Source organism: Meriones unguiculatus, chromosome 6 (assembly GCF_030254825.1).
Source record: "Meriones unguiculatus strain TT.TT164.6M chromosome 6, Bangor_MerUng_6.1, whole genome shotgun sequence".
In the NCBI taxonomy this organism is placed as follows: Eukaryota; Metazoa; Chordata; class Mammalia; order Rodentia; family Muridae; genus Meriones; species Meriones unguiculatus.
Window position 1 is genome coordinate 33,464,752 of NC_083354.1, and position 27,307 is coordinate 33,492,058.

At 52.9% G+C, this 27,307-nt stretch overlaps 3 protein-coding genes across 6 annotated transcripts in view; 1 reads left to right on the forward strand and 2 right to left on the reverse strand.

Annotated features, from left to right (window-relative positions):
* Positions 1-2,372, reverse strand: part of Xylb (xylulokinase) — a 34,124-nt gene extending 31,752 nt beyond the window's left edge. The window contains exons 1-2 of one of the 2 annotated variants that reach the window (XM_021648031.2): positions 2,219-2,372; positions 1,080-1,162 (exon numbers count right to left, since the gene is read on the reverse strand). In XM_021648031.2, coding sequence (XP_021503706.1) covers positions 1,080-1,162; positions 2,219-2,308 — 173 coding nt within the window. In that variant the 5' untranslated portion in view covers positions 2,309-2,372. The remainder of the gene's footprint in view (positions 1-1,079; positions 1,163-2,218) is intronic. The other variant, XM_060385065.1, reaches the window with a different exon arrangement.
* Positions 2,373-7,877: 5,505 nt separating this feature from the next.
* On the reverse strand, positions 7,878-16,244 carry LOC110555058 (3-ketoacyl-CoA thiolase B, peroxisomal-like). 2 transcript variants are annotated; one of them, XM_060385069.1, is made up of 12 exons: positions 15,943-16,244; positions 15,712-15,805; positions 14,692-14,749; positions 13,764-13,843; positions 13,486-13,528; positions 11,379-11,477; positions 10,399-10,479; positions 9,333-9,523; positions 9,005-9,184; positions 8,714-8,769; positions 8,492-8,637; positions 7,878-8,189 (listed from the first exon to the last, which is right to left on the reverse strand). In XM_060385069.1, exons 1-12 carry the CDS (start codon positions 16,114-16,116, stop codon positions 8,114-8,116), a joined length of 1,278 nt encoding a protein of 425 aa, XP_060241052.1. In that variant the 5' UTR covers positions 16,117-16,244; the 3' UTR covers positions 7,878-8,113. The 2 variants fall into 2 exon arrangements, with proteins under 2 accessions (XP_060241052.1, XP_060241053.1); XM_060385070.1 differs by lacking the exons at positions 13,486-13,528; positions 14,692-14,749; positions 15,712-15,805; positions 15,943-16,244 and adding an exon at positions 14,231-14,388.
* Positions 16,245-16,379: 135 nt separating this feature from the next.
* On the forward strand, positions 16,380-21,528 carry Myd88 (MYD88 innate immune signal transduction adaptor). Of its 2 annotated transcripts, XM_021648049.2 has the most exons (7): positions 16,380-17,365; positions 17,468-17,962; positions 18,560-18,694; positions 19,081-19,261; positions 19,424-19,515; positions 19,763-19,938; positions 20,376-20,513. In XM_021648049.2, the coding sequence occupies exons 1-6, from the start codon at positions 17,323-17,325 to the stop codon at positions 19,915-19,917; spliced, it is 1,101 nt and encodes a 366-aa protein (XP_021503724.1). In that variant the 5' UTR covers positions 16,380-17,322; the 3' UTR covers positions 19,918-19,938; positions 20,376-20,513. The 2 variants fall into 2 exon arrangements, with proteins under 2 accessions (XP_021503724.1, XP_060241054.1); XM_060385071.1 differs by lacking the exon at positions 19,763-19,938 and having other exon boundaries at positions 20,376-21,528.
* The last annotated feature ends 5,779 nt before the right edge of the window (positions 21,529-27,307 follow it).

Consider the following 27,307-nt stretch of genomic DNA (forward strand, 5'->3'; position numbering starts at 1 on the left):
AAACCCAGCAGCCAAGTGTGGTGGCACACTCCTGTAATCCCTACACTCAGAAGGCTGACACAGGAGAACTGTGAACTGGGGCCAGTCTGGGCTACAAAGTGAGCCTTTGTCTCAAAAAACAACAAACCCAGATGGGTGCCCCAGCATTTAGGAAGTAAGGCAGAGCATTAGGGGTTAGGGTTATCTTCAGCCACACAGTGAGGTACATGAGACCGTTTCAAAAAGGGGTACAGAGGAGGGAAGCTACACGCTAGTGTACACACGTGTGCACATGCCATGTGCCAAAAGGACTCCTAAGAAAGACAAGGCTGACAGTAGATGTGCCTCTGGCCTCTGGCCAGAAGCATGACCTGATGTGAACATCTTTCTTTATAGCTTCTCCAGCCTGTGGCATGTTTTCTTTCTTTTTGAGACAGCTTCTCTGTGTATCCCTGAGTGCCCTGGAACTCTCTCTGCAGACCAGGCTGGCCTCGAACTCTCAGAGCTCCGCCTGCCTCTGCCTCTTGAGTACTGGGATTAAAGGTGTGTTCCCTCAGAGCACGGCTCTATGGTGCTCTCTCATTAGTTACAGAGGGTGGCCAAGTACAACCATCAAAATCTACACCCATTGCAGTGCCTGGTAAAAACAGATCCCAACTCTATGAGTGAATGAATGCATTGAACTGGGAAGGAATAGGGGAATAAGTCACTCTCTGTATGTAAAGAAAAGAGTCTCAGGGGCTGGAAAGATACAGCTCCGGGTGAAGAGCAAACTGGCTGCTCTTCCAGAGGATGTAGGTTTGATTCCTGGCCCTCTATGGTGGCTTACAACTGCCGGTAACCCCAGTTACAGGGGATCTGATGTCCTCTTCTGACCTTCCAGGCACCAGGCAAACATGTGGTTCACAGACATGCAAGCAAACACCCATACACATAAATTGATAATGATGATGACGACAACAGCGACAGAAGATGCTCAGAGGTCTACACGGACCACCTCTCTTGCAGCTGGGTTAAGTCAGAACAGTATAGCTGATAAATGAAGGCGGTTTAGGGAGGCTCTCACACCACCCGCCCACAGACGCACACCGAGTACATACCCAAATTCAGGTAGGTCTCTGTCAAAATGCACACTGTCCTCGTAGAAGATGCTCAGCTCGGCATCAATAGCAACAACTTTAACCTGGAAGACATTTATGAAAACCGTGTACAGAATTTTCTCAGCCTCTACCATGCGCGAGAGGCTTCTGACTTCAGTCAAGGTTCGGCACAGGCTAACGGGCATTACTGTAACCATAACAACATAAGTTTCATAGGATGCATTCTCAAAGACTTATGTTGGGGGATTTAGGGGAAAAAAAGTAAAAATGGAATGGGAAATCCAGATGAAACTCCCATCTACAAGAATCTGCTCCCCATGGACCATGGTCCTGCGCTTGGCAAGGCTTGTCTCAAGGGCTTGTCCCCAGATCCATGGCATGGTCAAGCCATAAGTTACTTCTTAATGCAGCCATTCCAAGCTCAGGGAGGATGATGAAACAAGTCTCGTCCTAGGGGATGTTCCCCTCAGGAACCTGCCTTTCTTCACATGTCTGAGGAGAGGGCTTTCACAGCCCTTGTGCTTGTTCCCCAAAGATGGATGCTGACACCCCACTGGGTGTCCCATGCCTACCTGGAAGCAAGTTTTAATTCTCTCTGCTGGGAACACCAACCTCTGACCAGCGGTCCTGGAATCACAGACCCTGGCATGCTGATGCCAGCCAAGAGAGGTCACGGGGGTAGAGGACACAGACAAAGTCCATCTGTATATTACGCCCATTTCGCTTTTAAAAAATAAAGGTGCCTGTGTGGTGGCACTCTCCTTTAAATCCAACACTTAGGAGGCAAAGGCAGATGAATCTCTGTAAGGTCAAGGCCAGCCTGGTCTATACAGTGAGCCCAGGCCAGCCAAAGTTGAGACCCTGTCTCAAAATATAAAACAAAATAATAATAAGTAAAATAAAGTAAAGGTGCTCAGCTGTGATCGGATCTAGGCTATGCATGCGCGCGCACCTTTGTCAGCCTCTGGGCTCTGCTGTTTTCGCCGAGTGTCCCTGCAACCCGGATGCCGCGTGGACCCCTCAAGACACTTCCCCCGCTACGTGTCCACGGGGCTCCGCGGGGAGGCAGCCGCGGTTTCCGGAAGGACGAGTCTCGCTGGCAGGGCATCGCCAGGCTCCCACCGCGCGCCCCCGCGTACCTGCTGCGTGCTGAAGTCCCACCCCAGGCAACAGCGGCGGCCCATGGTCCGGGGGCTTCCCGCTGGCCGTCTGTGCGTCCGTCCGTCCATGTGTCCCGCGCGAACAGTCTCGCTGTCGGTCGCTGCGCTCCAACGCCCAGAGACGCCTGGCCCGCCTCTCGCCACGCCCCGCAGGACTCTGGACCGGAGTCACGAGGCGGCACCACGCTCTGGCGCCGCCTGCAGGAGGTTGCGAGTGGGACGGCTTCTGGCTGGGGTGCTGGCTGGTCTCTACCGGCGCAGGTCCCACACCCCACACATGCACCCCGCCTTAAGAAGGCCTGGCTTTCCGTGAAGACACGTGGGGCAAAGGTTGGAACTCTGGGGGGACAGTTCTTGCAGGTCCCTCGGGTGGTCCTGGGCCAAGAATCCTCTGGAATTGCTCTTGGGTAGTGGAGTAGTTGTCCACCTCATGGTAGTGACTCAAGACTCACAAGGAAATGGGTCCTGAGGTTGGAATACCTGGGCTTTGACAGGCCTTGGCCATACTCTGCACATCTGGTCTCTCCCAAATGTGTCACATCTCACCTCTGGATTTAAAATCAGTTCTCTGGGGTCTGTGAGATGGGTAAGGGGGTAGAGGCACCTGCCACCAAACAGACCACTTAGTTCCATCCCTAGGACCCACATCCTAGAAGTTGTCCTCTGACCTCCAAGAGCACAGCATGACACATGTGCCAACACACACACACACACACACACACGGGGGGGGGGGAGGAGGGAGAATAAATAAACAAACAACAATTGAAAAAAATCAGGTGTCCCCATGGACAAGATCCATTCACCACTGCTGTCAGCTACTATACTGATGGTTTAATGTGTCAGGCATGGCAAAGCCAGACAAGAACCCACACTAGATGTATTCACAGAGCTGAGAGGATTTCTAGCAATCCCCACAAGCCCCCACACCTACAGGAAGCACACAATGTGTCAGATCGCCAGGCTCTTCCCCTGATGTACTCTAGTGGCTTGGAGCTCACCCTGAACAAGAAGGAGCCCAAACTAAGTGCCTGACCTTCAGGACATTCGCTGCTCATTGGGGACCTAGGCCCTCAGCAGTCACCACTCAGAGGCCAGACCAGGGGACTGCTCAAGGACACGTATGGGGCCTGCTGAGCACACTTAGTCCTCACGGTGATGGTGGGAGGCAGGCTTGACCAACTCCATCCTATCTTTTGTTTGTCCTAGCCTTGCTATTTTATTTGTACCAATGAGAAAGAGAGAGAGGGAGAGAGAGGGAGGGAGGGAGGGAGGGAGAGAGGGAGGAAGGAAGGAAACTGAGAGAAAGAAAGAAAGAAGGAAGGAAGGAAGGAAGGAAGGAAGGAAAGAAAGAAAGAAAGAAAGAAAGAAAGAAAGAAAGAAAGAAAGAAAAAAAGAAAGAAAGTATTTTCCCTGGTCATGAGGGCAGATACCTGTAATCCCAGCACTAGGGAGACTGACCCAGGAGGATCACAAGTAAGACCAGCCTGGGTAAATTGTTGAAACCCTGTCTCAAAATAAATTTAAAAGGAGCTGAGGAAGCCGGGTGTGGTGGTGCACGCCTTTAATCCCAGCACTCGGGTGTCCCCAAGGGACTTCAACGGGTTCCTAAAGAGGGGGTGGAAAAGAATGAGGTAGGACAAAGAGGCACAAGGAATGAGGCTAAGTCTGTTTGTCTGATCAAAGCCTCGTTTATTAGAAATTTTTACCCAACTTATATAGGGAGAAGGCAGGAAAAGGGGGAAGGCTAATTTACTGCTGCAGAAGATAGCAAGAGTGCTTTATGGTTTGAGATACCTCCTGCAAGATACCTCAAGAATGTTTCCTTAAGAAGTCTCAAGGATGCTCCAAGATTAACGAGCAGATGTTCTCACATAAACCTATCACCCATGACCTAGGGTCCTAGTGTGGCTGTTGGTAACTTTTCCACTAATTGGCATTGGCTCCACTAAATTGCTTTGGCTTCAGTAAATAGCTTTGGCTCCGGCACTCAGGAAGCAGAGACGTTTAGATTTCTGTGAGTTCAAGGCCAGTCTGGTCTATATAAAGAGTTCCTAGACAGCCAGGGCTACATAATAGAGAGACTTTATCTCAAAATAAAATGTGGGTGGAGTTCTGCAGGGCAAGATGGGTGTGTTAGTGCACACCTTTAATTCCAGAACTAGGAAGGGTGGGCAGGAGAATCTGTGAGTTTGTGGCCAGCCTGGTCTATACAGCAAGTTCCAGGTCAGCCAAGGCTGCACAGTGAACCCCTCCCCCCGCCAAAAAGAAAGAAAGAAAAGAAAGTGAACATGTAGCTTTCACTGACCTGTGCCCTAGATCAACCCGTTGTAACAAACAAAAACAAACAACAACAACAAAAACAAGCAAAATCGTAAATTTAGGATAATAGTTTACAGCTTAATCCAGCACTTGAAAGGGTGGGACTAAAGGACCGAGAACTTGAGGCAAGCCTAGGATACATAGCAAGATCTTTCTCAAAAATAAAAAGCAATAATCTCTATGTCTGTCTGTCTGTCTCTGTGTGTGTGTGTGTCTCCCTCCTTCCCTCCCTCAACTCCTTCCTCCTCCTCCTCCTTCTATTTACAATCTTCTCTGGGCTCAAAAATTCCTTCTGCCCAGATTGGCCTTGAATTTGCAATCCTCCTGCCAGAGCTTCCCAGTAGCTGAGATTACAGACTGGGGAAGAAGGCACAGCTCCAGTCTAGCATGCACAGTAGCCTGAGGAGCTCCATGCATTCTCTCAGTTACCTCAACGCAGGCCAGACTGAAATGCCCGGTTCCGACAGACACAGAAAAGGACCAGCCAGTATAAAGCAAAGTCAAATTTATTTCAGCTTTTGTCTTTACGCTTATTTATTTAGTGTGTGTGATGGCCCATGTGTAGCAGTCGGGGGACAATGTACAGAAATAGGTTCCCTCCTTCCACCATGTGGAATGAACTCAGATCACGAAGCTTGTCAGCAAGGATCCTTACCCACTGAGCCATCTTGACAGAGACTCTGAGCACCAAGGCTGAGAGCAAGGCTCCAGGGAAGGTGTTGGAGAGATGGCCCCGCAGATACTGCTCTTGCAGTGGAGCTGGGTTTGGCTCCCTGCACCCGTATCTGCAGTGACTCCAAGACCGGCCTGAGCAAAGTAATGATCTCTGTCTGAAAATAAAATGAGGGCTGGGGGTGCAGCTCAGCAACAGAGGTACAGTTGTCTTTCCTGGCAGAGACAAGGCTACAGATTCAACCCCCAGTATTGTGAAACAAAGCAAAAACAAAGGAACCACCAGAAATTAGGGACTGAATTAGATAAGTCAATTACAGTTCAGATCCAAGAACTTGTTTTATGTGCCTATAATTTTATACTATACTTATATGCAAGAGATTTCATCTTGGGATATATTAGAAATTAAGTCTATATTCCATCTACTGTGGCTCAGGAGAAGTAATTAAAATTAAGTCTTGAGATCAGTGGGAAGTCGTTATGAGTGAAGATAGTATTTTGACCCGTCCCTATCTGGGCAAACATCACTAATTCCTGTGCTAGCTGCTGGCGTTGGACCTGCTTCCCATTAAATAAGTAGCTTGTGCAGCTGACATTAAGACTTGAAAAACCTGAGTTAGTGTTTACAGCTGGGGCAAAGCTTGATGGACTTTGATGTCTGAGCAAACAGCTCTGTGGGGAGCTGTACTCAGCCTCCCCAAAGGGGACGTGCCTATCATGTGTGTTTGCACTCTCTTTAGAAGCAAATTTGGTTTAGGAAAATTAAATGTTAATCTTCTGATTTTACAGTGTTCATCCCCCAGAGTTGGCTTGCCTAAGTTTCCTTCAAATGTGAACGTTCGAAGCTAGTACATCTATGCACATGAAGGAAAAGTCTGGAAACACATAATCCTGTGTTACCAATCAAAACTATGGAGACTCGGCCGGGTGTGGTGGCGCGTGTGAGAAGGGCAGTTTCCTTGCTCTCGCCCTGTCTGATTCCTCAGGGCAGGGAAGGCTTGGCGTCTGTCCTGACCAGGTGCTGTGTCACCAAACGCACCAGGCGGTGGCACTGCTGAGCTGTGTGCTGGGCAGCTGAGTCTGCCAGGCTGGAAGGCCTGCCCCAAGAAGGGGTAGAACAGGGATTGCTGGACTTGGCAGTAGCCACAAGCAGAAAAGCAGGAGACGGTTTCAGATGGAGCAGGTCATTAGCCACCAGCAACCTGGGGTGACAGTGTCTCCCACTGCTGTCCTACCAGGAGCTCCAGGCATACCAGATTCTGCCAGAGTGGACACACAGCAAAGATGCTATTCACTCAGGGGTCCACTCTTGGGGTCTGCTGACCAAATGGCTCAGGCACACTGGAGGCTTCCATATCCACCAAGAAGGAGGATGGCTCCTGCCTGGGCTCTGTTGCCAGGCCTGCCTTGCCCAAGAGTGAGGGCAGGAGGGTGCAGTCAGCTATGCTCCCTTGAGACTGAAAATGACATCAGTGTCTAGTATACTAAAGGGAACCTAGCTGGACAGATCCAGGGGATGGCCTGATGGGTGGGGACAGCAAGTGCACAAGACAGCTGGGAGGGACAAGTTGCTGTAGGCCTATGGAGCTCCAGGGTGAATTTCACTGGCAGGAAGGCCAAGGCCAGGATGGAGCTTAGCTAGTCAGAGCACCTGGCTTGGGCCACAACCATTGAAGGACAGAGCTGGGGAAATGTCAGACACCAGAATTAGAGGCAGAGCCTGATGGCTCAACCCTGCAGCCTGGGCAGCAGCAGAGGCCAAGGGAAGGAGCAGAACTATGGCAACACTGGGGGGTGATTTGGGGACTGCTGGGGTGCTAGAGGTCAGAGAAAGGGCCTCAGGAGTCAAGGCCACGCCAGGAGCACCTGCTTCAGAACCCCATCTTCCAAACCGTTGGCTTGCTGAACTCTCAGCAGCCACACAGGATGGGTCCACTGACATTCCACCACGGACGGCAGAAAGGGTTCATGAGGTGTGAGCCTTCCCTTGAGAATATGAAAGGTGTTGAAGAAGTATGGTTTCTTCAGTGTGTGACCAACCATAAGCTGCCCCTGCTCCTATAAGGAAACCCAGACAAACTCTTTAAGCTGGACTTGAGTGGGATCCACTTTGATCTGTTGTTGGCTCTCTATCTGGAGGAAAGAGACATTTGTTCCTATCTCCTAGGGAAAAGATCCCGTCATGGAAGGGATAAGGCAGAAGGGGAAGGAGGTCACATGCTGATTGACCTGCCAAGCTAGGCGCAGAGCACTGAGTTCCGTGGGAGGCTGTCCCTGCTACCTACTCCCAGGAGCAGCGGGCTATGCTGGGTGGAAGGTGTGCTGGGCTGCCGCTATGGGGCCAGGCTCTTAGGATGGATGCCTCCTGCACACTGTGCCGGAGCAGCTGCAAGGCTTCCAGCCCCTAGCCTCAGCTCCAGCTCAAGAATCCAAAAAGGCCAAGGCTGAAGACCAGGGTTGCTGAGCATGGACAGTGGCTAGGGGCTGGATGAAGCCTGGGCTGGCAGAGCCCGTGACATCCTGCGTGACAGGACTCCAGAGCTTGCACACAGCTAGACCTCAGTGGAGAGACCATGGCTCTTAATCTTGCAAACCGCACAGACTCCAGGAGGCAAAAGCTGACCCCTGAAGGAAATGACAGCCACCATAATGAGACCACGAATTTACTACTCAGAGGTACAAATGCCCTCGCCACACAGGTGTCCCATGCTCACGTCGACATAGCCTGGGGTACTTCATGGGACGGTCCCGCCTTCTTGTGCCACCAATGATTACATTACATTAAAGTGCTGTGATACAGCGGTGTCCCATAACAATGGCTTCCGTGGAGTCCCTCTCTGGCCACCACTGTAGGGCGCTCTGGTGATGCCCGCAGCCAGGGCTTCAGTTTCCAGGGTATTCAAAGACGGCAGCGGCTCCCATCCCAGTCCCGATGCACATGGACACCACGCCATACGCCCTGGGGAAAAGAATCTGTGCTGGCTGGATAGAGCCACACCCAACCCGTGCCCCCACCAGACAGAGCCACACCCAACCCGTGCCCCCACCAGGCAGAGCCGCAGCAACACGGGAACCCGTAGAGCAGATCTGTGGGGACTGAGCCCTGGACAGATGGACAGACACACGCCTAGGCAGCAGACACCTTCCTTAGGTTACGCTGCCTTTACACAAGCCTCAGGTGTGTGTGCTTGTCTCCCCAAGCCCCAGCTCTCACACACCCCAGCTCACACCCCCCACAACACCCCACAGGAGCAGCCTCACCGTTTCCCACGGCGCTTCAGTTCATTGAGCAGTGTGACGACCTGCCTCGCTCCGGTGCAGCCCAGGGGGTGGCCCAGGGCTATCGCACCCCCCAGGGGGTTCACCTTCTCAGCAGGGATCCCCAGCTTCTCCACACAGTAGAGGGCCTGCGAGGGGTCAGGGCGATAGCTGAGGCCCCCATCTGCTCCACCCAACCGGTCCCACCACAGCACTCAGGCTCACCTGGCTGGCAAAGGCCTCATTGATCTCAAAGATGTCTATGTCGTTCACAGTCAGCCCTGTGGGTGAAGTACAGGCCAGAGCTGACAGGGACCATTGGGCTGGACCTGGGTCTCCCCGGCCCAGCCAGACCCCAGGAGTCTAATGTTCATACTTTAGGGACAAAGAGCAAGTCCCAGCTGTAGGGTCAGGAGGGCCTGCCCCACCCACAGCACCCACAGGCCAAACCCAGCATACCTGAGCCCCAGGGACAGGTAAGGAGGGATCCAAGCACAGGCTGAGAAGCCACCTCACCTGCTTTCTGCAAGGCCACGGGGATGGCATAGGCAGGTCCGATGCCCATGATATCGGGAGGGACGCCAACCACTGCGTAGGACCTCAGGACCCCAAGGATGGGGAGGCCCAGTTCTTCAGCCTTGGACCTCCGGGCCAGCAGGACGGCAGCCGCTCCGTCACTCACCTGACTGGAGTTTCCTAGGGGAGGAGGATGGGACGAGCAGGCATCAGGCCCAGCTGAGAAGGGCCAGCCCTCCATCATCACCTTCCCAGGGGTCCCAGTCAGCTCCAGGTCTCAGAGTGGAACAGGTCACCTCAATCAGCCCTATTCCCGGCCTGAGCTCACCAGCCGTGGTAGATCCTCCATCCTTGAAGGCAGGCTTCAGCTTGGCCAGGCCCTCCATGGTGGTGCTGGGACGGACACCCTCATCCTGGGTCACAGTGATGGTTTTCTTGTTGCCCTTGTCATCGAGGACGGTGGTTGTCACAGGCACGATCTCAGCGCGGAAACGTCCTCCGCTCTGGGCTCTCGCTGCCCTGCCAGCACCATGGACAGTAAGACACAGGCATGTCTGGGACCCCTTCCTGCCTGTCCCTAGCCTTAGCCGACACAGGAGAACACATGCTTCAGGGTTTGAAGTCTGGTAATATACCAGCCCTTGAGGAGCTCTGACTGGAAGGAATTCCTCAGGGCCCTCACCTACCTTTTGGTAGGCACAGCCTGCCTGAAGACATTCATGCACAGACTGTTCTTCATTTGCCCCACAGCTCTACATCATGTCTAATTCCCACCTCAGCGTGGGGAGGAAGACTGAAGAGGTTGGCCCTCCTTACATAGCATGCATGTGGTGGTCATAGGTCAACTTTGGGGAATAAGTCCTCTCCTTTCACCTTTCTGGAGGTAGAATGTAATTTCTGATGTTACTGGGAGTTCTTCAAAGAAGCAGTTGGACAACCTGCTTCTAAGCCGTTTGTCTTGCCTCTGCTGAGAACCCTGCCTGAGGAGGCCACCTGGCCCAGACACTATCATTCCTTTGTTGTTTCCTCTTTGTACAGCTGGGCTGGCCAACCTAGCCAGCCCAGAGATCTGAGGCTTTGTATTTCTCTGATGGCAGCTTAGCTTTGCCTGAGGTCACCTCCCCAGACTCAGGTCTATTCCATAATTTGGGAATGCCCTTGTCCAACCCATCATGGTGCTGGCCACTGCTACCTCCCAGCTAGAGAGACAAAGTTTGTCCCGTGGCAGAGCTCCACCTGAAATTTCAAGGGTGACCCCTGATCCACTCTCCAGCCCTGTCCGTAGCCATCCCAGGGCACTCACTTCTGCTGGGAGGCCAGCCAGCACCTTGGTATCATCGTGACAGCTAAGGTCGCTCTCCAGCCCTGTCGACAGTCACCCCAACTGTACTCACTTCTGCTGGGAGGCCAGCGCGAAGGCATCCTGCTTCTGCCTTGAAATGCCGAACCGCTCAGCCACGTTCTCTGAAGTTATCCTAGCGCACAAACAGAAAGGCCGGAGGCCGTGGGTCTGCTGGCCTGAGGGCCAGCACCACACTGAAGGCCTGAGATTGTACCTCTGGGCATCCAGGTCCCACACAACCTCCAGTCCATACCCCAGGAACTCCCGACCCATCATGGATATTGAGCACCCATGTCTACCAGTGCTCAAAGACAGACACCCCTTACAGGGCAGAGCAGTGTGAATGTGGGGCCTATAAAAAGATCTGTCCACTGGGTGAGCTGCCTGGGGGCACACTTTGGCCACAGTTTCTCCAATGGCTTCCAGGCTACTCTTAGAAACACAGGCTGTAGACCAAGCCAGGTCAGCCTACAGTTCTCACGTGGCCAGCCTCCCAGAAACCCTTGCCCTTGAACACACTAAGCTCAAAGACACGGCTGCAGGGCTAAAGCCCTGGACAGATGAAACAGATCTTCCCACACTGCATCTCATAGGCCTGGGTCCTCACCTATTTGTACAGGAATCCAAGCTCTCTGTGTCCTCACCTGCTGAGGTTGCCAAGGCTTTGGGGCTGCTGCCACTGCCTTCTCTAAGACAGAGCACCTCAGACAGGGCGATGCAGGAGGAGCTACATTTGGAAACTTGTGGAGTCAGAGAGAAGTGTGTGTGTGTGTGTGTGTGTGTGTGTGTGTGTGTGTGTGTGTGTTTGTGTGGTCTATGGGGGCATGTCTCAGGAAAGGGAAGCCAGGGGCAGCATTATTCTTACACCCAGTTCCGGTGGAGAATATGACACCCAGAGGAAGAAGACAGTACTGCCAGCCACAGAGAAGAAAATTCCCTGGTGTCTGGTCAATGACAGACAAAACGGTGAGTGGGCGCACACACACACACACACACACACACACACACACACACAGCCCTGTGAACACTCACCCCATAGGAATCAGGCAGTCCCTGGCTTTCTCGTTTTCCAGCAGGCGAGAAGAAATATTTCCAGGGTTCCCTCTCTCAGACAGAGACATGGACTCCACCCTGAGGAGGAGGAGGAGGAGGAGTGAGCTCTCAGCCCTAGCAGGAAGCCCCAGGGGCAGCCACTGAGCGGCAAGTGCTGGGGAACAAATAGCCGGGGAGCCCTCGGGGAGCCCTCGGGGAGCCCTCGGGGAGCCCTCGGGGAGCCCTCGGGGAGCCCTCGGGGAGCGGGAGCCCTCGGGGAGCCCTCGGGGAGCCCTCGGGAGCCCTCGGGGAGCCCTCGGGGAGCGGGAGCCCTCGGGGAGCCCTCGGGGAGCCCTCGGGGAGCCCTCGGGGAGCGTGCTGAGCTGTCTGGGAAGCCAGAGAAAGGCAGGTGGAGGTTACAGGGCAGCTGAGCCCTCTCTTCCTCAAGCCTAGCACACCAGTGTGCTGATGCAGGAAACTGTCTGCCCCCGGGGAAAGCCTTCCCCAAGCATATGACCAGAGTTAGGCCAAGCTCTCAGTAACTTCAAATTCAAAGGGAGAATGGAGAAATTCCTTTAAAATAAATATAATGTTAGCTGGTCATGGTGGTACATGTCTGTGATCCCAGCCCTCTGGGAGACAGAGGCAGGCAGATCTCCGTGAGTTTGAGGCCAGCCTGGTCTACAAAGTGAGTCCAGGACAGTTCTACACAGAGAAACCCTGTCTCAAAAAACAAGTACAAAGTCAATCAAAGAGAGACCTGACGGGAATAGACAAGAAGGATGGCCAGGTAGTTAGTTTAGAGGGTTCAAAAAGGGTGTGTGTGTGAGAGAAAGAGTGTGTATGTGGGCAAAGCTTCAGGATGATAGTAGATGACTTTAACTGAGTGTTTTTTCTACCTTTAGCACCAGCTTGAACTCTTTTCAAGCATAAGAGCCCTTGAGAGTTACCACATGATGCTGGAGCCCATGGTGCTAGCTGCAGAAGGTTCCCCCTATGAAGACAGTGAAGTCTGAGTGGTGAGAAATTTGTCCATAGTTGTCCAACCTGGACTACAACTGGCCCCAGAGATAACCCTCGGGTAGGAGGCCCTGGGCAAGCTGCATTCTCAAAGGCTAGAGGATGGTCAGGTTGTGATGTGGGCATCCAACACTTGGGTCCTCAAACTGATAGAGACTGGAAACTTCTAAGGAACTCATGCAGGCCCGGCACTTTCCACTTTCCCTTGAGCCACGACATCTGTGGCCCTCATTAAGGCAAACATGATGATCAGTGATGGCATGGTCCCTGTTTGTGGACTTTGGCTGTCCTCCTTACTGACACAGGTCAGCACGGCCCAGTGCAGGCAGCCAGGGCCTGACGATAGGCCAGCAGCACTTCCTATGAGGACCATTCTACAGAACCTGACCACAGGCCAGCAGCGCTTCCTATCAAGAGCCATTCTATAGAACTGGGGCTGCTCGCTCCGAAGCCTGCCAAGTGTCCCTTAGCTGTCTTTCCAGCTTCATACACCCCAAGCCCTAGCAGCCTGGATCTAGGTGGTAACGGTGAACAGATATCCAGCCGCCTATCCCTCGGAATACAGCTGCACCCAAGCGCCAGGCTGGTGACAAGAGAATGGGTAGGCTAGTAACACTTACACCACACAAGCTGCCCCTGGCTTTAGCATAGCTTCTAACCTGAGATCCTCTTGCTTCAGGCTTCTCACTAGCTGGGCTGGACCAATGGGAGCCACTCGCTTTGCTCTACTTGTCTCTGGGTTTACGGAACGAAACTGACATTCCTTTCTCAACAGGCACAGAGGATGCAGCCACTGAAGCTCTAGTGTAGCGCTTTCTTCTCAACATGCTTGTCTGCATTTTCCACCCCGGCAGATTCCCAGGGTACCGTAGAGACCGACTCCCCTTCCTGCTGGTGCCAAGACTGGACCATTCCTGAGCTGCCCAGCGCTTGGGCCACTCTTAGTCACATTTTGGGGCGCCCAGCCTACTTAGCTGTCTTAGTGGTCAGAGAGAACCCTGAAATCATTGCCCCTCAGAGCTGAGGAGAGCAAAGTTAGTCTGATTATTGCGTTGGTTAATAAGGTCCGGCAGGACGGCAATCTTACCCACAGGCCATGCCAATGTCATAAGACCCATTTCTGATGCCACCTGCAACAAAAGCACTTCATCACCACCCTTGGCCAGAGGGGCCCTGCCCTGGACCAGCACAGCCCGGTCCCTCCCTGCTCTCGGGGTGCATTCAAGAAAACCTCACAGAAGACCCAGGAGCACCGGAAAAGGCTGGGGGAGTGACGATGGGTGTTCCTCCACTCCTGCTTAGGGTGGCGAGGGTCACGGACCAAGGTCAGGGTGCGCTCATGGGCACCTGGCAGTCACAACTTACCAGCAATGTTGGCCACCGCCTGCAGTCCCGACGAACACTGTCTGTTGACTGTAGACAAAGGAACAGTCTCTGGGATGCCGCTGAGACAGAAGGGGAGACGGCAGTCAGCCCTGGACGCACAGCCAGCCCTGAGCCAGCCACAGTCTTGTGGAGCCACACTACCCATTCATCAAGCTGCTTTCCCTACATCACCAAACTTCCATCAAATAGCTGCTGAGCACAAGGTACTGTGTCAAGGAGGCTAAGATACCAACAATACTGTGTCCCAGATGATGCCCAGCCAATACACAGAAAATCAATCCACTCTCAGAGGTAGGAATAACAGGACCAGATGGCAAAGCCACAGGGCCTGGAGGAGGCAGCCATGATGGCGGAAGGAGGGAAACCAAAGTGAGGAAGCAGAAAGTTACAGGAGGAATGGGAAGGCTAAGTCTGACCCTCTCCCATCCTCTAGGTTCTGTTTTTACCCTGTTCGGACACTGGCCACTGCTGCTATTATTTCTCTCCCATGTGTTGTAGGATCCTGCGTCCAAAACTGGAAGGGCTCCTCTTGGCTCCCCGCTCCCTACCCCCACTCTCAAGCTTGTGATACAGATTGAGCCTGGAGTTCTCAGGCAGTTCACTTAGGAATGGAAGCAAAGCCACTTGATCAGTGTGGTTATGCAATTATTTATCTGACATGTGAAGGTAGAGTCCATGCTTCCAAAGGGTAAAAAACAAGTTCGCCTTGGAAAACATCAGGCCACCTTTGCTCTAGTCCCAAAGCCCTGGTGTCCTGGTTCTGGGCCAAGGAACACACCCTTCAGAGTAGGAGAAAAGTTGAGTCCAAGGATTCTGGTTGATTTGATGTCTAATATCCAACCTGGTTATCTGTCACCTGCACCCTGGTCAATGGTGCTAGAATCCCCAGCAGAGGCAGAAGGGTTACCTCAGAAATTGGGCGATGCGTGCCCCGATGGCCCCAGCTCCTGGCTGAAGCACGTTGCCTGTAGACAGAAACCTTATTCAGTACCAAGAAGTGTTCTGCGGTTTCCAAGGTTCAGCTGTGACACTCTGCATGCATCTTTCTTCCAGATCCTGTCAGGATTTTCCTGGACTCATTTGAAGCTATGCAAGTTCAAAGTCTGGGGAACGGGGAGCCAGCTACCAACGGCCCAGTGCTCGGAGCGCCACCAGCATGCTTTCCAAGGCCTGCTCCTCTAAGTCGGCACAGGCTGGCCGGCCTGCTGGCCTGTAACAGGACGGACTCTGGGGTGGAGGCAGACAGTGCAAAGCCCGAACGCTGAGGGAAGTGACAGCCTGCAACTCTCCGGCAGGCCTCACTGCAGGGAGGAGGGTCAGGCCGGCACCGCCAGACACAACCGTGCCCTGCGCTGTGTTGCTGTGTTCAGGGAAGGGGCAGGGGGCAGGGCAGGGCTGGTGAGCCCGCCTGCACCTGTAACCCGGGCTGGACCACATGGTCTCTGACAGACAGGGTGCCTGTGTAGGTAGAGAGCCGTGCTCTCCCGGTTCCTGGACTTCTGGGCTTTAGAGCAGTGGTTCTCAACTGTCAGAGTGTTGCATCCCTTACACAGTTCCTTATGTTGTGGTGACCCCAACCATAAAATCATTTTTTGTTGCTACTTCATAACTGTAATTGCGCTACTGTTATGGATTTTAAATATCTGTGTTTTCTGATGGTCTTAGGCGAACCCTGTAAAAGGATTGTTCGACCCTCCCCCAAAAAAGGTAGCGACTCCCAGGTTGAGAACAGATGCTTTGGAGCATCTACCACAGGGCATTCCTGCTTTTGGCTGGTGTGCCTAGGGTGGAGCACGGACTGGTTATCAAGGGACTGAAATTCGTGTAGCGCATCGTCTTGCTCAGTGAAACCCAGGTTCTCGGTGAGAAAGAAAGGGTCCAGGGAGGCGGGCGGGGAGGGCCGCTGCGGTGCGGCAGGTGCGCTCACCCACGGAGATGTCTCCCAGCTGCTCAGGCCTGAGCTTCACGTCCTGGAGCACCGCGGTCAGCACGGCCGACAGAAGCTCGTCGGGGGTGGTGTCCTGCAGGACACGGCAGCGGTGAGCCTGGCTCCCGCACCCACCCGGGGCCCCTCGTCGGTCACCGGACCGCAGAGGGCGGACCCCACCCGCGCTGGCTGCCGTCCGCACCCCTCGCCCGCCGGAGGGAGGGGCCTCACCTTGAAGCCGCCGCGGCCCGCGCGGCCGATCGGGGTGCGCCGTCCGTGCACCACCACCACGTCGGAGGCCGAGGCCTGCGGGAAGCCAGCGGCGCAGGGCGCGGCTTGAAGCGCGGCCGAGCTGGACTCGGGCCGGCCGGCCAGGTGGCCGAGCACTACCTGCAGCCGGTGCATGGCGGAGGCGGCTCCCACCGACTTGCCTAGGCTCTGAGTGCAGAGCACCGCGAATGAAAACGGTCGTAGGCGCAGGCGCAGAGCCACCCTCTACCCAGTAAGGCCTAAAAGTCGACCCCGGTAGAATAGTACTGAGTGGGGGTGTGGTCTTTAGAGGACACGCCCAGTTCTAGACACAACCAATTAGATTAGGTGAATCTGCTTGAAGGCCGCCCAGAGCCCCGCCTGAACCTCATCCTAAGGCGCCTTTTCCACTAAAAGCCCCGCCCGCCAGTCCTACGGAGGCCAATCATAACGCGCACCCTTACAACTCTCCCAGAAGGACAGACTGGGAACTCAGGTTTGCGCAACCTCTTCTCCGACACACGCAAAGGAGGCTCTCCAAACTTTGGGTTTCCCGAGATGAACTCAGCCTCCGGAGAGTCCCTCCCACTGAGCTCAGCGCACAGCAGCGCACAGGGAGAAGAGCTGAACCCCGGCCCACCGCTTCTCCCTTTGCTGCGCGAGCCAGGGAAGAACTCCGGTTTCCCATCAAAATTTCAGGACCGAGCAGCTGAATGCAGTTGTGGATGCACCAGTTTCGGCCCCGACGGGGCTTGGACTGTCACAGAAGCCCTTTTGGGTTCCCAGCTACTGTGAAGAACCGATTCTATTAAGGTGCTACAGGTTCTAACTGTAGCGTGTTCCACACGTCTTAAGCCTGTTTTACGTCTGTTTGGGATGATGTCATTAGTGCCCACATTCCCCCACGAATTCTACTAAGGCGGGGGTAGCGGTGGTGGAGACCCCTGCGTTGAAGATTGACACCTAAGTAGGTTAACTAAGCGATTTAACGAAGACAAGTCTCCCCGGGTCTTGGCTGAATCCCCAACGTTGGAGAGTAAGGTTGCGGAGCCCCGGAAGGCTGTGCTGTGTTTGTCTCAGACGTCAATGGACAGGATGCCCTAAATGCCCATTTGCGGGCAGGGTCGTGGCCTTCCCCTTAAAAACAAACAAACAAATAAACAAACAAAAACAGAGGCACCACTTGCGCCGGATGGATAAAGGCAGCTTGAGCTTCACACTGCTACTTCCAAAGCCAGTCTGCACCTCTTACCAGAATATAGGTTACCATACAGGAGGGCTGTAAACAAACTGATCCCTCTCACCAAGCGTAGCCACCACTACCGGATCGCCCAGGTTTGGTGAGCGCAGAGAGCTAGACAGATGTCAGAGGCGTTTGTCCAGATTCTCACGCCTTCAAGAGGAGGTGAGCAAAGTTTAGAAACACGAGTCGGGGGGGGGGGGAGGGCGGGATTCAAGCCTGTATTCAGCCTCCTTCCCTCGCTCCCTCTCTCTCGCCCCCTCCCAGGGCAGTGGCCGGGCCCCCCAACTGCTCTCCAGTGTGGACTCCGGATTCTAGCAAGGGGCGGAGCTTCTCGGAAAGCGAAAGAAGGAGGGCCTGACAGGAGTCGTAGGGGAAGTAGGAAGCTCAACAGGCGAGCGCACCGGACCGCCTTGGGTCGGGGGTGGCTCGCCATGTCGGAAAGAAGCCCTCCCGTGGGATCTGTGCGCCTGGACTCCTCCATGCACTCCCTCCCCTTGGCCGCGCTCAACGTGGGAGTGCGGCGCCGCCTCTCGCTGTTCTTGAACCTACGGACGCTGGTGGCGGCCGACTGGACCTCGCTGGCGGAGGAGATGGGCTTCGAGTACTTGGAGATCCGAGAACTGGAGAGTCGCCCCGACCCCACCCGCAGTCTGTTGGATGCCTGGCAGGGGCGCTCTGGCGCGTCGGTCGGCAGGCTGCTAGACATGCTGGCCCTGCTGGACCGGCAAGATATACTGCTGGAACTGAAGGACCTCATCGGTGAGGAAGCACGCTTCCTGGCCTTGTGCCGGAGGCTGGGGTGTGCTGGGGAGGGAGGGCTCAAGAACCCTAAGACAGGGAAGGGATGTAGAATGGGCCTTCAGCTGGCCCAGGAGTCAGTGTCTGCTTCTCTGGGGTATCTCAGTTGTGTCGGGAGCACGAGTGAGGGACTGAAGGGCCCTCTGTCACTCCGCACAACGCCCCTGCCCACACAGTTGGGTACACCTTGCTAGATGGGGTCACCATCCCCACCGGGCACTAGTGAGGTGCCTGGGCCCTTCTGGAACTCAAGCCTGTGCTCCCTCTGCCTTGCACCCTGCAAGATGCCCAACTTGGTATCACTCTCAAGAGCGTTAGAAAGGGGGTGCAGGATGAAGTGTCAGAGATGCAGGTGTCAACCTGACTCTGGAGGTCTCCCAGGTGCCCATTTTGGGAGAGTCAGAAGGGAGTGTCAGTTTGTCGGAGCCGTAGAGCTGACCATGGCACCAGTGGCTGAAGAAGGCCCAAGTAGGCCCATGGAACAAACATAGGATTCTGAGTGTGTCCAGCAGCCTGGGGCAGCAGGGGAGCCTTCTACTCTCTGTCTCTTCTCCACAGAGGATGACTGCAGGAAATACTTAGTAAATAAGCAGAAGCAGGAGTCTGAGAAGCCGTTGCAGGTGCCCAGAGTGGAAAGCAGTGTCCCACAAACAAAGGAGCTGGGCGGCATCACGACTCTTGATGACCCTCTGGGTAAGGGCCCCTCGTTGTTCCCCTGGATAGAACAGGTGGGCCACAGCCCCGGAATGTGTGGCCTGTTGAGCATGGATATTGGAAGCAGGTGGATGGACCTGGGACCTGGGCAAGTCACTCATTCTTTCAGAGTTGGTTTCCCTATCCAAGAAATGGGGCATCACAGTCCTATCTCAGAGTGGGTCAGAGACTGGCACGGCAGGCCCCCATCACAGTTTAACCCAGATTTCATCTGGGAGGGCACTATCTTTCCGCTGGTGGGAAGGGCATGGGTATGACATCACTTTGGGATGGGTGAAGGCCCATGTGCCCTTGAAGACTCCGGGCTGGGCTCCTTCCAGACTTTCTTCAGGAGGCTGACTGGTTCTCTTGTCCCCTGTCCTCAGGACAGACACCGGAGCTTTTCGACGCCTTCATCTGCTACTGCCCCAGTGATATTGAATTCGTGCAGGAGATGATCCGGCAGCTCGAACAGACAGACTATCGGCTGAAGCTGTGTGTGTCCGACCGTGATGTCCTGCCAGGCACCTGCGTCTGGTCTATTGCCAGTGAGCTCATTGAGAAAAGGTTGGTTGGGCATCTAGGGGGGCAGGTGGGTGAGTGCATGGAACCCGGAGGTCCAGATGCTGGGGCGGTCCTGAGAGCTGGGCTCCGTCTAGCCTGGGTAATGTGGTGCTTGCTGAGGCCACCCTGCCAAGGGACAGTGCCTGAACTCTGCGGCTCTCTCAGGTGTCGCCGCATGGTGGTGGTTGTTTCTGACGATTACCTACAGAGCAAGGAATGTGACTTCCAGACCAAGTTTGCCCTCAGCCTCTCCCCAGGTAAGCTTAGCCCTCCTTTGGTCAGAACGGGAGGGGAGGTGTAGCCGTAAGATGCCAGAGCAAGAGTGCAAGACCAGGGCACGGCAGCCGTCTGTGAGGATGTGCCTGTTTGTGCTTCCTCGCATAGTGGGTGTGGACTGTGGGTACCTAGCTGGTGGAGAGCCGGTGGTAGCACTTGCTCTCGGGACTGCATCTGCCCCACCACAGGGCAGGGGCTTGGTCCCAACCCCACACCTCTGGCCTCCAGGTGTCCAACAGAAGAGGCTGATTCCCATCAAGTACAAGGTGATGAAGAGGGAGTTCCCCAGTATCCTGAGGTTCATCACCATCTGCGACTATACCAATCCTTGCACCAAGTCCTGGTTCTGGACCCGCCTTGCCAAGGCTTTGTCCCTGCCCTGAAGATGGTCCTGGGAGCCCTAGGTCTGTCAGTCTGTCCCTGCTGTTCTGCTTGCCTCCTCTGACACTGTAGGAGGGAACCGTGGTCCGCTCATCCCTAACATCTTCTGTAGCCAGACATCATCTGGACCCTGTGTCTCAGGTCTTGAATGGAGCCTGTGACTGCAAGTGACATTCTTACTCATCTGTTGTCAGCCAGCACAGTGATCATTGGGTTGGTGGAGTCTCAGGCCACCTGAGCTACATCTCAGCCATCTTTGGCCTCAGTGTCTCCACCTGAGAGATAGGCTACGGCGATCAGGCAGGGAACATGGTGAAACGCTTCTCTGACCTAGGAGGGACAGTCTGGGCTGAAGGAGAGCTGGTTATAGGACCACATGCTGACTGTTAAAGGGACTGCAGGCTTGCCAGGACAGCTGCTTTCACCTGTGTGCCTTAAACCCCCTTTCCTCCTCCCACAGGGCAGAGGGGAAGAGGGGCCGACTCAGAGCTGGATGCACCCATGCTGCCCTGTCTGCGTCTCTGACTCCTCTCAGCCTCTGCCCGTGTTCAGAGGTGACTGGCCTGAGCACCTGAGACTGCCTCTCACTCCCACCCACCCACGCCTGTGTGCGTATCTCAGTTCTGTCCAGCCTCAGGTGGGATCCTGTCCTCTGAGCTGGGCCACCGGGGCCATCAGGACAGTGTCATCAGGGAACCTTCCACCCCACCCTTCGGCTCATCAACACAAAGACTTTCTACCAACTTGCTGTACCTCAATTACCTACTTTGTTAACAAGCAGCAAAAACACAAAAACATCCTGCCCCCAGGATGGAGGCATGTGTCCCCAAACAGTCTTGTTCATGTAGATATGTGTAAGTACACACATGCTCCCTCACACGCACAGGCATCTGCACACATGTGTTTCCTTTGGGACAGCTCCCAAGAATGGCTGCGTGGAAGAGCTCTACCCTCAGGGGGTCTGGACAAGAATGGGTACTCATGGCACAGGTAGGAGAATGTGCCTACAATTCCGGCGCTTGGGAGGGCGAGGCAGGGGAACCAGGAGTTCTAAGCTATCCTTGGCTACACAAGGTTCAGCTTGGGTGACATGGGGTCCTATTGCTGTCTCCCAAGAGAAGACAAAGATGTGGGCACTGGTGCTTTCTTCACCCTTTTCCCCAGTCATTGACAGCAAAGTCTAGAAAGGCCCCAAACATGACGCATTTGGGCCGTTAGTGAACTGAAGATTGAAAAAGGAGAAGCTCAACAGCAGAAATCAGCTGCAGGCTCAGCTGTTTGCTCCCCAGTAAGGTGGTTGGTGTATTCCTCCCAAGCTCTCTGGCATAGGGGCAATGTTGTGGTCCCTCTCAGGGCCCACCCCTCGGTCCTGAATCCAAAAGAAAATGTGCCTGCCCTCAGTGTCTGGGGAGGAATGGAGGCCCTTAGAGTCACCTCGTGAAACACTTCAGTGCTTGAGAGCAGACAGTTTAAAGCAATCTGGAGAAAGTGTCTTCTATACCTGTCATATAGGTTGTGTGAGAACTTCAGTGAGATGGATGGAAGAAAGGCTCATGTCTGTCCTTTGTACTTCTGCATTTGAAATGTAAATAAAAAGTATTCTATTTTGAGAACGTGTACATGTGACTATTTGTGTTAAGGGGTGTGGGAGTGAGGGCTAGGCTATGGCTTTCTCAGGTAAGAGAAGCTGCTTTGTAACGTGATGACCCCTGGGGCTTCCAGATGGCTGAGCCCCAGCCTCATGGGCTCAGGCTTCAGCCGGGACCAAGTGGAGCAAGGGCTATCATCAGCTCCAGACATCTGCTTCCCCTCACCAGCCTGAGGCTTTCCTAGGTTAGACCATGTTCTAGGCCCTGCTGCTTGGATACAGTGCCAAGAACTGAACCCTCAGGGTCCATGTTAGACAAACTATGGTCTGTTCTTAATCACTGTCTAGACCTTGACTGTGATGTCACCTATATCCGGTGGCCAGGAGCTACACATGTAATACTGATGTCACATTGTGCTCTTGAGACAGAAGGACATTGAGTGAAGAGCGTAAGAACGCTGATTACCTTCCCAACTTCCTCAAGATCTGTAACTGTCTCAAGACAGAAAGTTTTAGAGATGCTGTGCTGATATTCCCAGCTACTTGTGAGACTGAGGCAGGAGAACTGCTTAAGCCCTCCTGTTTAGGAAACATAGCGAGATACTGTCAAGAAAGGTTTTAAAAATTGTTAAATTTTTTTTTTTTTTAAACAGCGATTTTCTACGTAGCTCTGACTATCCTGGAACTTATATAGACCAGGCTGGCCTCAAACTCACAAAGCTCTACCTGCTTCTGTCTTCTGAGTGCTGGCATTAAAGACTCGTATGTCACCAAACCCAGTTCTTAAAATTTTAAAGGAACATTTGTCATTTCTGCATCTCTGAAAGTACATATATTTCCAATCATCGTTGCATTTCAGAACTTGACTTTTGACGATCTGCTTCTTCCATAGGACCAGGATCAGGCAGAATATAAAAGCCAGTCATACTCTGTTCTAAAGGAAATTAGACTCTAGGAAAAGAATCAAGACACAAATGCAGGGGAGTCAAAACCACACTGGAACCAGATGGTAGAGCCCTGGGCAGCAGGTATGCTGGCTAGACCAAAGGCCATCTACCCTCCAAGTTTTGAAGACAGGGCGCTGAGAGGTGCTAGACAGGATGGGGCAAACCTTAAGGCAGGAGACACAGGGAGGGAAAGATCTACGTGGATGAGGCAAGTGACAGGCATTTAGAAGATGAAGAATGGAATGGTCAGAGATGACCTTTGGGGCTTGGCAGAGATGTCTGGAGCTGTGGACCTCGGGCTGCAGCAGGGCCCCGGCTTGGGTCTGGGCAGGAAAGAGTGTTAGACTGAAGTATGTTAGAAGGAGCAGAGTAGCGATTGCCTGTGAGGTGGATTAGGCAACTGGAAAAGCAGGGTTGCATGCCTGCTTCAGGAAGCTGCTCGAAAGGAGATGAGAAAGGAAGTGGCGGTGAGCCAGCAGGGTGACTATGTGGTCTCCATGCTTCCTCTTCCCCTGGTTCAGACCCCGCTGGCCTCATTCTAGTGTACCCCACGCTGGCAGCTCATCTCAGCTTTGAGCAGCCACAGTTCAAGAGCTCAGTTGCTACATGAGGCTGGTTGCCACCAGACCTGCTACTGGAAGCCTGCTACTGAAGGCCATGGTCCCGAGCCAATAGCATCAGCATCCTCACCCCCCATAAGATATGCAGCCTCTCTTTGATGGGGAAGTATCAGAAATATAATTTATCAGAGCTCCAGTGCTCTTTGTTGAAAACCCTTTTTATGCTGTGGGTACGAGTGTCTTGTCTGCATGCATTCACGTGTTCACTCACATGCACGCCTAGGGTCCACAGAGGTCAGAAGAGGGCGTTGAAATCCCTGGAGTTATAAATGGTTGTGAGCCACCATGTGGGTGCTGGGAACTGAATGTGGGTCCTCTCCAAGAGCAACAGGAGCTCCTAACCACTGAGCCAACTTTAAAAAAAAATTAAATTTTATTTAATCACTTTACAGCCTGATCCCAGCCCCATCCCTCCTCTCCTTCCATTCCCGCCCTCACGCTCCATGATCCCCTTCTCCCATCACTTCCTTCTCCTTCTTCTCAGAGAAGGGGAGGCCCCTAAGGGCTAACAACCACCTGGCATCTCAAGTCACAGCAGGACTAAGAGCATCTTCTCCCACTGACGCCAGACAAGGTAGCCCAGTTAGGAAAAAGAGATCCAAAGGCAGGCAACAGAGTCAGACACAGTTTCTACTCCCATTGATAGGGGACCCACGTGATGACCGAATTGCCATCTGCTACACATGTGTAGGGGGTCTAGGTCCAGCCCATGTAAGCTCTTTGGTTGGTGCTTCAGTGTGTAGGCATAGGGCTATGGCATCATTCAAATGCTCATTTCTGTACCACCAATATCTGGTTAGAATCCTGATTAGAATCTCCTTTCTCAATATTGTGTAAACGCTGCTCCCAGTTGTTCCCTGATATGTCAATAAAGCAGCTTACAGCCAACAGCTGAGCGGGGGGAGAGAATAGGGCTGGACTTCTGCCAGCCAGGGGAGGAGGAGTTAGAGGAGGAAGTAGGGGATTCAACCAGGGGAGAGGTCCAGGAGACATCAGGAGAGGAGCTGGAGCAGGAAAGCTACAAAGTGCAAGTATCTCTGGGATGTAAGCCAAGGCAGCTTTGAGGGTTAGGAATAGATCAATAACTGCCCTGCTCTTGTGCTGTGACTCTTGTTCAAGTATTGTACTGGACCCAATTATTTGTGTGATAGCTGGGTTAAGAGAGAAACTGAGAAACACACACAGTTATATAAAATAACCTTAACCTCTGTGAGCCCCCACACTGAGCCAACTTTGCAGCACAGAATTCAGCACCTGAGCGTCCTGAGATACACACCCAGGAGTGACAGAGCTGGGTCATCTGGTAGCTCTACTTTTGTTTTGTTGTTGTTGTTTTTGAAAAATCTTTATATTAATTTCCATAGTGGTTGTACCAGTTTACATGCTCACTAGCAGTAAATAAGAATCCTCTTTCCCCACAGAAACTTTTGATGTGTGTGTGTGTGTTTTGCTTGCATGTATGCCTGTGCACCATATACATGCATTTTTCATGGAGGAGAGAAGAGGGCATCGGATTCCCTGGAACTGGAGTTGCAGGTGAACCACCATGTGGGTGGTTGAAAATGGAACCTGAGTCCTCTGGAAGAGCAGCCAGTACTCTTAACTGCTGAGCCACCTCTCCAGCCCCTGATTTTTCTCTTTTTGTTGAGTCTAGAACCCAAGACTATGGAATGGTGCAGTCCAAATTCAGGGTGGGTCTTCTTCCAATCTCATTAAACCTCTCTGGAAATGCCCTTAAAGGCACAATCACAGGGTTTCCTTCCAGGGGAGTCTAAATCCCACCAAGGTGCAGCTCAAGAGTACTCACCACACCTGCCGAAGAGCAGGGTCTGATGGGTTAGTTCTAGAGCAGGACCTGAGAGGTCCTAGGTCTTCTTATTTTCTTTTAGTGTGTGTATGTATGTGTATGGTTTGAGTGAGAGTGCCCTCCTCAGCTCCTATATGTGAATGGTTGGTTCCTGGCTGGTGCAACTGTTGGGAAAGGATTAGGTGATGGGGCTTGTTGGAGGAGAAGCATCCCCTGGGCAGACACAGCCTCAAAAGCCCACGGCCCTCCCAGTTAGCTCTCTCCTTCTGCCTTCTGCTTGCAGATAAGGATGGAATCCCCCAGCTGCTGCTCCTGTGCCACGTCTGCCTGCTGCCATGCTTGCTGCCATGCTGGTCATGGACTCACCCTCTGACACTAAAAGCGAACCTCAACAAACTCTTTCTCCTATACTTCGCTTTGTTCGTGGCGCTTCTTCACAGCAATAGAAAGGTAACTAAGACAGTTTTTGCTTCTTTGTGTTCATGTGTGTGTACATTTGTGTACAAGAACATGCGCATGTTGAGGCATCTTCTTCAGAATTCCACCTTAATTTTTGAGACAGAGTCTCTCACTGAACCAATTTGGCTAGACTGGCTGGCCAGCAAGCCCCAGGATTTTTTTTCCATCCTAGAGTGCCAGGGAAGGGATGGCTCAACAGCACCCACACAGTGGCTCACAATAGTCTGCAACTCCAGTTCCAGGGAGTCCAATACTTATTTTTGGCTTTTGTGTGTATCAGGCACACACATGGTGCACAGAAATACACACAGCCAAAATCCTCAGATACAAAATCAATAATGATTTAAAGTGTTATTTAAAAACATAGAGCCGGGGGCTGGAGAGATGGCTCAGCGGTTAAGAGCACTGGCTGTTCTTCCAGAGGTCCTGATTCCCAGCACCCACATGGTGACTTACAACCATCTGTAATGGAATCTGATTCCCTCTTCTGCTGTGCATGAAAACAGTATTCATATACATAAAATAAATAAATCTTAAAAAAAAAAAACATAGAGCTGGTGATTTCATCTATCTCTGTTTCCTGACTGTGGACACAATATTACTGGCTGCTTCCCCCACCATGTGAGAGAGACTGAACCTTCAAGGAGTGAGCTAAAACCAGGCCTTTGTGCTGCATGCGGCTCAGTGGCAGAGTACTTGACTGACCAGCATTCTTGAGGGCCTATGTCCCTTCTCAGATCACCCACGGCAGCTGTATGTGGGAGAATGGAAAGGAGACTTCATTTTTCAAGTTACTTTTTTGGGGGAAATTTTATCACAGCACGGAGAAAAATAAGTAATGCAGTAGGATCCTCGGTGATTCGAGGTTGAGAGGCTCTGACCCAGACATCAGAATCAACACTCGTTTCTTCTTCAGGCTGTGTGTTAAGACTTCTGAGCACATGACTCATCAGAGTCATATGCCCTAACCAGAGTCAAGGAAGCCTTTGGGAGACCCCAGAGTTCTGAGTGGAAAAGGCTGAGTGGAGCCATGTTGGAGCACAGAGTTGTAAAACGGAGGGAAGCTGATGGCAGCACAGAGAGCCCTGTGTCAAAGTCTTGCTGCTAGAGTTTTCACACAGATAAGCGAACCGATGCACTGCTTGTTTGCATATCACCATGCCTTTTTTCTGCGTCTCTTCCCCTTGTCCTCAGTCAGGCTCTGTCCCTCAAGATCCTGAGCTTGGAGGACTGCAGGTCTGGCTCGCTGGTGGGCCAGCACCAGCTGATGCAGAAGGAGGAGGAGGTGTTTATAACCCTTGGCTCTCCTATCAAGGGGCTGCTGATGACTGGTGTTTACCAAAGACCACACAGGTAGCCTTCAGAGAAAATGCCCGTCTACTGCCAGCAGCTCTCATCCATGACCATTTGGGGTTTCTCCAGAATAGCCAGCTTGGAGGGACTGCAGTAGTCCCTTGGTCTTTCCTTCCTATCCTCGGTCTTTCTGACCTTCCTATGCCTTGGCAAGCAGCTCCCACACAGTGGCTCACTATCAAGTCTGAAGAATGATACAGAAAGGGAAGAACAAATGGGTTTTCCAGAAGCTTCACTTTTGGGTATATTTTTGTTTCTATCATTAAAAAATTTAAAAAAAAAAGGATGCAATTCTGGAATTGAGTTGACCATATATGTTCTGTTGGAAAGTGACAACTTGGCAATCCACAGCAAGCAGTGTCACCAAAGAAACTAAAGGTCATACTTGAGGTACAGGTGTGGGCAGTCAGCCAGCCTGAGCACCAGTGCTGGGTGTACTAGGTACAGTGATCCATCAAGTTGGACTGGCACCTCCAGCTCCCATTGTGCAATGGAAGTGTTGTGTGCTGAGCTTATCCAAAGGCTCAGTGAACTCTTCTTACCCACAATCCCACTGCCTCTGTCTCCACCTTCGCCTTTAAAGGAACATACCTTATCAGTTAATAGAGAAGAAGAAAG

Excerpts from the sequence above, each read along its gene's own strand:
- LOC110555058 (XM_060385069.1), bottom strand. The coding sequence starts at position 16,116 with ATGCACCGGCTGCAGGTAGTGCTCGGCCACCTGGCCGGCCGGCCCGAG. Across the intron at positions 13,844-14,691 it reads CGCATCGCCCAATTTCTGAG|CGGCATCCCAGAGACTGTTC; the intron begins GTAACCCTTCTG and ends CTTCTGTCTCAG. Across the intron at positions 8,190-8,491 it reads CTGAAGCGCCGTGGGAAACG|GGCGTATGGCGTGGTGTCCA; the intron begins GTGAGGCTGCTC and ends TCTTTTCCCCAG.
- Myd88 (XM_021648049.2), top strand. The coding sequence starts at position 17,323 with ATGTCAGAGGCGTTTGTCCAGATTCTCACGCCTTCAAGAGGAG. Across the intron at positions 18,695-19,080 it reads GACTCTTGATGACCCTCTGG|GACAGACACCGGAGCTTTTC; the intron begins GTAAGGGCCCCT and ends CCCTGTCCTCAG. Across the intron at positions 19,262-19,423 it reads AGTGAGCTCATTGAGAAAAG|GTGTCGCCGCATGGTGGTGG; the intron begins GTTGGTTGGGCA and ends CGGCTCTCTCAG.